The sequence below is a fragment of the Camellia sinensis genome, chromosome 15, assembly GCF_055761805.1.
Source record: "Camellia sinensis isolate YWXY chromosome 15, ASM5576180v1, whole genome shotgun sequence".
Lineage (NCBI taxonomy): Eukaryota > Viridiplantae > Streptophyta > Magnoliopsida > Ericales > Theaceae > Camellia > Camellia sinensis.
The window spans coordinates 21,832,368-21,843,171 of NC_138975.1; the positions used below are offsets into that span (position 1 = coordinate 21,832,368).

Genomic DNA, 10,804 nt, shown 5'->3' on the forward strand with positions numbered 1-10,804 from the left:
AGAGTCTGGAAGTCCGGAGGCAAGGCTCGCAGCCGAGACTCTGAAACTTCTGAACGAGCACAATATGCAATATCACCGAACGCTCAACTGGTGACGTCTGAGTCTCAAGGTCAGTCAAAAATAGATTGTCTACACAGGGGCAGCCTTAGTCTTCCCTTTAATGTTTCCTCATAAAGGGCAAACTCCCCTGGCCTGGCGTCGGATGGCCTCTCCGTCGACATCGGCAACAATAACTCTATTTCAGTAGGCACCTGGCATTTTTCGCGAATAGCCTCCAAATCCGCTGCAGTTACCGTTGATTTGTCAGCCTTCGTGTGCCAGTGATCTGGTTCCACCTGGCTGATTGGCTTCGGAGCTGCCATTACGGTGGAGACATGAGATTGTACCACCGGCTCACCCACCCTCTCCGTTTGCCTCTCCGTCCTATACTGCTTCGCTAACTCCACTGCATCGTCATCACCAAGCGGATCCACCCTGGCATTCGCAGCTTCTTCTTGGGCCATTTTTATGGTATCTCTGCGAATCACTTCAGATGCGGGTACAAGGAAATCGAAAAAGTGTTGCAGAGATGTATCGTGAGCAACAAAGGAGTTAATACTTGGGATGTTTTGATTTTTTGCAAACAAGTAGGTGAATCGAATAATCCCAAAAACCCAAGGCTTACCCGTATTCCAAGGGACACAATTAATTTTCGCCAGTTTAAAAACTTTTCAAAACATCCGCCAAAACTGTCTTTTTAACACCCATAATGACCTATCGTTTCATTTCTGATCCAACGCCTGATCTCCCCCCGCGGGATGTCGCCACATGTACGACCACGATCCACTGTCTCCTCCTATTACCATGTCTTTTCCACTTCAAATCACCACGTGACACGCCGCCTCTCGAGCCCCACGCCCCTCCACCTCACCCTTCGCGGTGGACCCTCCTCGTGGTCAGCCCTCCCACTCAGTCACCCTTCGCGGTCGGCCCTCCTCGTGGTCGACCCTCTCACTCGGCCAATCTTCGCGGTCGACCCCCTTCGCGGTCAGCCCTCCTCGTGGTCGACCCTCCCACTCGGCCAACCTTTGCGATCGGCCCTCCTCGTGGTCGGCCCTTCCATTCGGTCACCCTGCACGGTCGGACCACCTGCCGGTCGGTTCACCCTCTCGGTCACCCCTGCCGGTCGACCTCCATCCTGCCAATCCCTAACACCCTCATCTTCTTCATTGGTATTCCCTTCGTTGGACTAAAGCTGCACTCGAGAATGGGGGACTACTGACGTGTATAAGCCCATAAAGGCCATGAATCACTATGAACAACCCAAGCCCATCACTTGGAGCCCAATACATAACCCAGCTGGTGAGGTCCAGAACAATTGGAATCCAACATGGCATAAAGAGCCAATGACATTCAGACACGTGGCAGGTGAAGGACGAGCCACATCAATAGACAAGATCTGCAAAGTTATTGACACTGCACATCACTATTAATGCACCCCATCACAGCATTTATTACGACAACACCTCTCCGTCGGAACAGGACCCCCTTACCCTGAACAAGGTAAGCTACAGTATAGACTTTCGGCCAGGGGGGCAGGTCGGAAGGGACAACGAAATGATTACCAAAGGATATAAGGAAACGTTGAAGACAAGAAGAAGGTTAAGCTTTCTATCTCTAATCTCTCTCTACACCCTACTTTTCCTTCTAACTTACTCGTCGGAGGATTCACTGGGAGACTACCCCGTTCCCCGTTGGACTTGTTTGCAGGTTATCTGGTGGGCTTGATCATTTGGACGTGGGCCTGAGGAGCTTGGACCTGTCCGATCCATTCACCAGAACAAACTGTATCATCAGTTTTCATTTCAAACCCCCTTCGAAAACTTCATGAATCTGATCTTGAAGTTTTCAAACCCACTTTGTTTTCAAATATATGTATATATCCAAAGAAAACAAAAAACTTCATGAATGAAACCCACTTTGTGTGTTCCAACAAAAAAAACATAGATCACATTTCATGCCATCGTGATGTACCTTTTTCCATCCGGATCAAACATCCTGAACAACTTCTCTATTCTGTGGTGTTTTGAAAATGATGAAGTGAAAGAGAGGTTGAAAAGCTAAAGAGGAAGGGAAAAAAAAGAAAAGAAAAGAAAAGAAAAGAAAAAGGTCGAAAGCGCCGCAGACGACCATGGCAGATGATCTAGACTCTTCTTTCGGAGGCATTAGAAGAGTAAAGATGGAGGGTCTGCCATGGAGATGTCCTTCTTATTGAATCAGGATCCTCTTCTTGATCTCTCTCCTTAACTCCCAACTTACTAGGTTATTAGGCCCACTTTTGAGCCCAATTTCGATGATCCGAACCATTCATATTTTAAGATTTGTTGAGTTTATCATACTTGTAAAAAATCAAGTTAATCGGATATCAAAAAGCATGTGTTTAGAAAATTGTTTATTAAATTTTTTTAAAAAATGGTTTGTAGCTCGATGATTCGAACACGTAATTTTTAATATCCGATCAACTTGATTTTTTACAGATATACTCAACAAATCTAAAAATGTGAATGGTTCAGATTATCAAAAATAAATCCAAAAGTGGACCCAATGACCTAACAAGCAGTGAGTTAAGGAGAGAAATCAATGAGAGGATTCTAATTCCTTCTGATTAGCTAGGGAATGTCATAAAACAATTCACATGTCCTTTTGATCCGTTGGGAGACGTCATAAACCATTAAGGGATACACCTCTTTAAAAAGAGTATACCATATGCACTCCTAGTTATGTCATTTTCTTCTTTAATTATGATTAATTTTCTTCTTGAGTTATGATTCATGAGTTACTTAATTATACCTCATATTATGTTTAGTTATGACAGTTATGACTCAAAAAATTAAAATTATGTCCTTTTTTTAATTACAAGGCGCATATAGTGCACTTTCCTTTAAAAGATATGCACCATAATGTTTTCCAAACATTAATAGAATGTTTAGATCAAAATAAATAAGAAGATTACCATGTAAAATGTAACAATTTTCACTTGAAAGGAAATAAAATAACAACCCATAATTATAGAGCGGTAGAGTAACAAAAAAAAAATATTGATAGAATCAAATTGAAACTGAACTTAAATCATAGGGATTAAATTATAGGGTACTCAGTTCATAAATTTAATTTTTTATTTTGTGTAGTCAAAAATCCAAACGTTAAAATATTTTGTTCAAAAAGACAAATTAAAACAAAATGACCAAAATACCCTTCATTTATATATCATATATGGTAAATTACAAATACACCCTCTGAGGTTTGCTTAAAATAAGAATTGTCCCTTATAGTCTGAAAAATTACAAATATCTCCCTACAAAAAAAAATTTATTTAACAGAATCAATTGAAAAATTAAAATTTCTAGCTGTTCACTTATATAATAATAAAATTATCTAAATTATTAATTAAAATAAAATTTTAATATTATTAAAAATTATTAATTAACTTAATAATTTATTAATAAAATGACTTTATTTATTATTAAATTAAAAATTTTAAAGACATAATCACTGTGTTTGGTTGTGATTTTTTTAATATAGTTTTTTGAAAATTTTATACAACTTGTTTGGTTATTCTGAAAAATAAGTTATGTTTTCAAAAAAATAAATGAGATAGGTTGGCTTCAGTAGAATAGGTACATATAGGTAGGCTTTAAAAATCTAGGTATCTTTTTCTGATGGGTACGTTTTTTTGAAAATCTAGGTACACATAAATAGGCTTTGAATAGATACATTTTTCTAAAAATATAAGTACATATAGGTATATTTAGGTATATATATATATTTAAAAAAAAATAAGGGAATGTTTTGATGTGATTTTTTAATGTTTTTTTAATTGTTTCAATCATTAATTTAGAGGAAAATTTAAAATTTTAATGATATATTTTTTTGAAAATCAAACAAATATTTTTTTTCAAAAAATAATTTTCAAATCATTTTTTCAAAATATTTTTTAAAAAAACCCAACCAAACATGATAAATATAATTTTTTAAATTATAAAAAATAATTTATAATTTAAATAAAACCCACGTTGTAATTTACCCTACCCTATATACCGTCCAAATCCTCTCGAAAATAAATATATATGCCGTCCAAATCTCAAACCCTACACAGTAGTTCTCTCTCTTCTCTTTTACTGTCACTCTTATCACTGTTCGACTGCACATAGCCGCCCATCAACGGTGGCTCCGACGACAACTCCATCTGGCGAAGCACCACCGTCGTCTCGCCGGAGAGCTTTCACACCTCCGACGAGCTCAGATCAACGCCAACCACCGTCTTTCCTCTCACCACCACCGTCCTTCTAGATCTGGTTAGATCGAGTTTGTCTTGGTTTGGATCGTAAAAATCAGAGCACACGAGATCTACGCCGTCTCCGTCGAGATCTACACCGTCAGCTACATCAAGGTCTCTCTCTCTCTCTCTCTCTCTCCCACACCTCACCATATTCCGATTTCGCAGCTTGTTCTCTAAGAGGCGACGGAGTTCTTCTCCGGCCCCGCGACGACGCAAGGCTGACGACGGAGTTCCCAAACAAGCTCATAATATTCTCCAACTCTATGCTGGTCACACACATATTGCTATTGGAGTTGTTCTTCGCTATTGGTTAGGGTTAGGGTTTACAGTTAATGGAGGCAACAAGGGAGGTCGAGGATTTGTTAGATAAGATTCGACCACCGCGCTTGGAGGACGCCGGCCTCGAAGACTCTGCGCTTCCGCCTGAATCCATCCACGAAGCCTTCCTCAAAGCCGCCTCTGCAGTGGGCTCACGCGCCGCTTCAATTTCATCCACAGACGACGATCTGCGGCCAAATGATGGCGAATCATCTGATACGGTGGTGGAGATCAAGGAATGTGTAGCTGAGAAGGGCGGCGGCGATGTGGAGGGGAGGGCGGAAGTGGCGGAGATGAGAGAGGAGGAGGGCTGTGTTGAAGGATTGAAGATTGGAGAAGACAAAGGTAGGAAGAAGAATGATGAAGAGAAAGAAGATGAATGAACTATTTTACTTACTTAAAGCCTGAATGTTATATATATTAAAATCCAAACTCATGTTTTTGCATAACCAATTATGTGGAATTGTGTTGTGTTGTGTTTTTGTTGAAGATGATTCAAAAACATTTATGATAGGATTTAAATCTTTTATCTTCTTCTAAATTGTGGTATTATTGAGGATTCACCCCTGAGTAGCTGGTGTTATTTTAGGAAAAATTGACCTAAGGTCTTTCTCTCACTTTTATAGGAGGAGAGGTACTGAATCATATGTTAACTTTATCAATCGTGCTACGTCGCTCGAAACTGAGCGGCCCCTAATTCCCTAACCAAAAACGACGTCATTTCGTTGTTTTTGAATTTTTTTTTTTTTTTTGCAGAAGAAGAACGAAGCTCGGAGAAGAAAGGAGGGAGGGAGGGAGGAAGAGAAGGGATTGGAAGGGGCATAATATTCGGGGGAATAGGAGGTGGAGGTGTGGCGACAGCGGGGAGGAGGAGCTGCTGCTGCTGCAACGAGAGGCAGAGGCGAGGCGACGGCGGGGAGGAGAGCTGGCGGTGAAACGACGACGGCGGGCGGCGAGACGATCAGAGCTCTCCTCTCCTCTCTTTCTTCCTCTCTCTTCCTCTCCTCTTTCTCTCTTCTCTTTCTCTCCCTCTCATCTTTCTCTCTGTAGACTGAAAATCGAAGGAAAAAAAGAAAAAAAGAAAAAAAAAAAAACCTAATGCCTAAAATGACGTCGTTTTGGGGATTAGGGGGCAGGGATTTTCGAGCTCTCAAACATTATTCTAACTTTATTTTATGTTATAAAATATCTAATTTACCCTCGTTATAACATAAGATTGTTTGGATTTTGGCAAACTGCTGACTTTACAGTGAGATTTTGGAAACTGATTTCACGGTAGAAATTTTGTCGGAGATTTTATAGGGATTTCGCATATGTTGCAGTGGACTTCACGATAGAGATTACGACGATCGTGTAGGTGTTATAATGTGTTGATCGCGTAGGTTTTTCAGTGGAGTTGAATCAGGTATGGTTTTGATAGAGATTCCACATGAATTTTTTATTTTTGTTTTGAATTTTAAGTAAGGATTTCGATTTCATATTAGTTTTTTGATTGTATTTTTGCGTTAGGTTTTTGTTTTTAGTTTTGATCAATTTAAAAGAGAAGCTAGCTCAATGAAGTTGTTTATGATTTTTGAAGTTGATTTTTCATTTGCTGTTATTGATCAATTTTAGACAGAGGCCATCTTGGTAGAGTTGATTTTTATTTTTGGAATTAATTTTTCATTCTCTGTTTTTTGACCAAGTTCATATGGACATATTATTAGTTTCTAGTACAGATAGAATCTGAGAAAGTGAATGTAAGTTCTTAAATTTGTCTGGTTTTTTATTTGTAGTTGAGAGAAAATTATAAGTTTGTTATTCGTTTTCAGTTTGTAGTTCAGAGAAAATTATAAGTTTGTATAAAATAAACATAAGTTTTTGTTTTTTTGAGCAAAAGTTATTTTTTGTGTTTTTTCTTTCAGTTTAGATGGGCAGTGCACTGTTTTTAGGGAATCTTGAAAGTGTATTTGAGTTTGTAAATTTCTTTGGATTTTGATATGAGTGTAATATTGCAGAATGACGCAAAGAAAATTGTAAGCTTGTACTTTAGTGAAAATCACAGAGAAACTTATAATTTTATAATAGATTTTCTGTGTGTTTTTTTGTCTATGATTGTGTTTAATAATTAGCAATAAATTTCTCTGTGATTCTATCTGGATTTATTAATTTTTCTGTGATTTTGTTTTTGTTATCTTGAAAGTGTATATAAGTTTGTAAATGTCTCTAGACTTTTATTTAAATCCAGAGAAAATGATATGTTTTGTTATTATAATCCAGAGAAAATTATAATTATTAGAAATTTCTCTGGACTTTTATGTTGTTCTTGTGAAGTGTTTTTATGTTGAACAAATTATTTTTCTTCTTTTTTTCTTTCAGTTTTGATGAATAGTGCAGTGTTATTGCTATGCAAATATGGAAATGATACTATTGTCATTAATGTTTCATGCGAATTGAATTTTAAGGAATTAGTTGGCATTTTGTGTAAAACATGAGAGAATTTGCAACCTGAGACGATGTGTATTTCATATTCTATTGTAGGCCATCTAAATTGTATGGTTCGAAATGATATTGATTTTCTGAATATGTTGAGGGTTGTCTGTGCACGTGGTGTTGATATAGTTAATGTTTCAGTTACTAGATGTAGTACTTCTGATCAAGAGGATGAAGTGTGTATAATTGGGTAGATGTTGTGGCTGGTGAATGTGATAGACTGGTAGATATTGAAAAGAATTCTCTCTTTAAGTTTTGTTCTCACCAAGAAAATGTGTTATTGTCAGCTAGTTGGCGAAATAATATTACGAGTATTGGACAAAAGTTTGAAGGTGGTGTGGTTGAGTTCCATACTGTTTTATGCAAGTATGTTATTGAGGTTGGCTTTCAGTTTACGTATGTTAAAAATGACAAGCTGAGAGTTACCGCAGAATGTGCATATAAGGAATCAAGGGGATGTATGTGACGTGTACATGCTTTAGTTGAAAAAATAAATGAGTTCTTTTACATAAGAATTTTGAATAATGAACATACGTGTGGTTTGGCAGTTTGTACTAGTAAACATGCTAGGATGACATTCAGCTTAGTTTTTGGGCTGATACTTGAAGAGATAAGTGCAAAACCTTTAACTCGTCTAGTGGATGTTGTCAAAGAAATGAAAGACAAGTATGGAGTCTCAATCAGTTATAACTGTGGTTGGTTTGGAGTTGAAAAAGCAAAACGTAGTACATATGGGGATTTTTGTTTGTCATTCGATCAATTACGGTGGTATTTTGATGAGGCATTGAAGAACAATTCAGGTAGTCGTTTTGAGTTAGATTTGAAGATAACAAGTGTTTCAAAAGAGTGTTTGTGCCTTTTCATGCATGCATTGCTAGTTTCAAATATTGTCGGTCATTGCTTTTTCTTGATGAAACATTTTTGAAAGGACGATACAAAGGAGTTATGCTTGCTGTAACGAGAAAAGATGGGAATGAAGGTAATTGTAAATATATCTAATTTTATCTAAGTACGTGAATTTTTTATACATTGAGGAATTGAGCGAATGTGATTTTTTTTCTTACACCTTGAATTTTCTCTGGTTGTGGCCACTGTGAAAATTTTCACCGAATCTTGGTCAGTGTGTGAATTTTCTCTGGATGTTGTCATTGTGTGAATTGTATTTGTAGTTGGTCATTAAGTGTATTTTCTCTGGATATTCTGATTGTGTGAATTTTCTCTGTGGTTGATCACTAAGTGTATTTTCTCTGGATATTCTGATTGTGTAAATTTTCTCTGTGGTTGGTCACTAAGTCAATTTTCTCTAAATGTTGCCAATGTGTGAATTTTCTATAGAATTGGGCACTAAATGAATTTTCTCTGGATGTTGGCGTGTCAATTTCTCTAGTTGTTTATTGTTCTAATTTTCTCTGCATATGTATATCTAATATGCTTGTTCCTATTTGTTTTGTAGGCTTTTTTTCTATAGCTTTTGCTGTTGTTGATGCTGAGAATAAAGACAATTGGTGTTGGTTCCTTGAACATTTATGTAGAGTATTAGGATCAGAAAGGGTGATAAGTTACATATCAGATCGACATTGCGGTATTGTTGAAGAAATTGCTAGGTTTTTCCCTAACTGATTTCGTGGATTTTGTCTTAAACATCTAAAGAGAAATTTGAGGGATAAGTTGTCATGTGGAAACACAAATTTGGTTAGGAAGACGATTGTGTCCAAGTTTTCAGAATGTGCATATGCGCCAACAAAGGCATCATTTCATTTCAAGTTAAATGAATTAAAAAATGAGGATGAGACACGAGTGTTTTCTTGAGAAGTTTACCGTATGAAAATTGGAGTGATGCATATTTTGAGGGGAAACGTTGTGGTGAGATGTATTCAAATGTTGCTGAATCATTCAATTCATGGATACGAGAAGCTCGGCACTTGCCAATAATAAATTTGGTGTACATGATACGGTTGCAAATCATGAATATGAGGTATGATAGGAGGCTGCTCTCTAGTAAATGGAATAAAGTTCTCTGTCCTTGTATGGATAGTGTATTGGAGAAGTCTTTCTTGGATGGGGGACATGGAATGTGAGTTTATCATCTGATAATGTCTTTGAAGTACATTGTTTTCCTTCAGTTATGGTTGATCTTGAATTGAGAACTTGTTCATGTCGAAAATGGGAAATAAATGGGTATCCATGTCAACATGCCGTGGTTGCAATTTTTAGGAGTGAAAAGAATTTGAATTCATTTATTGAACCATTTTTTCATGCTGATATGTATCGTCAAGTATACTCGTTTTCGATTGGCCCAGTTTCAACTGTTGAAAAACCTGTGTGTAGCATTGAAGATGTTATGATTTTACTCCATTGAGCAAGAGACCAGCTGGGAGGCCGAAAAAAAACAGAATTGCTTCTACTGGTGAGTTTAAAAGTGTGATTAAATGTAGTTGTTGTGAGAGTATTGGTCATCATAATAAGATGACATACAAGGAACCTTTGTTAAATAGTTGAAGATAATACATTTTATTGATTGAATAATACATTTGATGATTACTTTGTATATTTTGTTTTGTGAAATGTATGTTTTAGACAGTGTATATAATAATATCAATCAAATTCATCTAAAAAAATTTTTCAATATCAGTTAAAGTGTGCATTGTGTTTGTTAGGGGTGGCCGCGGGTCGGTTTCGGCCACGAAACCTCCAATCCGCCATCCGTCTGTCAGATTGGCGGATTGGAGAAAATCAATCCGTATCCGTCCGCCAATCTAGCAGATGTGGATTAAGCGGATTGGCGGTTTGGCGGATGGATGCGAATCGGTTTGACGGTTTGAAATTTTATAAATTTTCAACATAATTCAACTTGTGCACTTTCTCAAAAAATGAAAAAATAAAAAAATATTACAGTCAATGGCTTAAAAAAGTATTACAATAACTGCATGCCTCATCCAAAGAAAGAAAGTTTGAAACTTTAGAATATCACAATCACTGCATGCCTCATCCATATATTACATTCACAGCATACTTTATCCACATAAAGTATTACAATATGTGGTTCTTAAAATATAAAAACAATTCAAACCACCAAAATCATGAACAGAGTAATAGTAGAGATTGTATGTCTCTATATTGTTACATTTATATATGTTTTTGAAAATAAAAACCAACCAGCATATATCATATTTTTTATTTATTTCTTTTAGAGTTAGATTTAAAAACCAAAAAATATAAATAAATAATACGTTTATTTTTTTCAATTCAAAAAATATATTCAAGTTGAAATTTTTTTTTCAACAGAATATTTAAACTCTTTTTCAATTGAAAATACAAACAAAATATTTAAACAAATAGAAACACAAAATCTTCTAAATTATTAAGAGTGCTTGCGGTTTGGCGGTTCGGTTGCGGTCAAAGGAACCTCAAATCTGTCATCCGTCCGCCAAATTGGCGGATTGGAGAAAATCAATCCACAACCGTTCGCTCGTCATCACGCATCCGTCCAAAATGCAGCGGATCGGTTCGGTTCAATCGATTTTAGCAGATCGGTATATCCGCTGCTCACCCCTAGTATTTGTTGATATAAACTATAGGCAGTGGGTCTGTAATACCTGTCAAATTCATCTAGAAAAATTTTCTTATGGCAAAGAAAATTCTCTGTGCATTGTGTTTTGAAGCTTCAAATTCATTCACATAAATTTGATAATAGCA

The 10,804-nt window shown here is 36.7% G+C and overlaps 1 protein-coding gene across 4 annotated transcripts; it reads left to right on the forward strand.

Moving 5' to 3' along the window:
* Nucleotides 1–4,069: 4,069 nt before the first annotated feature.
* Nucleotides 4,070–9,656, forward strand: LOC114308489 (uncharacterized). Of its 4 annotated transcripts, XR_014356706.1 has the most exons (4): nucleotides 4,070–4,429; nucleotides 4,484–4,981; nucleotides 5,393–6,041; nucleotides 8,562–9,656. XR_014356706.1 is itself a non-coding variant. In XM_028254089.2 (3 exons), exons 2-3 carry the CDS (start codon nucleotides 4,651–4,653, stop codon nucleotides 8,726–8,728), a joined length of 498 nt encoding a protein of 165 aa, XP_028109890.2. In that variant the 5' UTR covers nucleotides 4,099–4,429; nucleotides 4,484–4,650; the 3' UTR covers nucleotides 8,729–9,656. The 4 variants fall into 4 exon arrangements, 2 of the variants coding, with proteins under 2 accessions (XP_028109890.2, XP_028109895.2); XM_028254089.2 differs by lacking the exon at nucleotides 5,393–6,041 and having other exon boundaries at nucleotides 4,099–4,429; XR_014356705.1 differs by having other exon boundaries at nucleotides 4,101–4,981.
* Nucleotides 9,657–10,804: the final 1,148 nt, after the last annotated feature.

Bases quoted from the DNA above. Each gene is read 5' to 3' on its own strand.
- LOC114308489 (XM_028254089.2), top strand. From the start codon at position 4,651: ATGGAGGCAACAAGGGAGGTCGAGGATTTGTTAGATAAGATTCGACCA. The intron at 4,982-8,561 runs GTAGGAAGAAGA...TTTGTTTTGTAG, and splicing joins GAAGATTGGAGAAGACAAAG to GCTTTTTTTCTATAGCTTTT.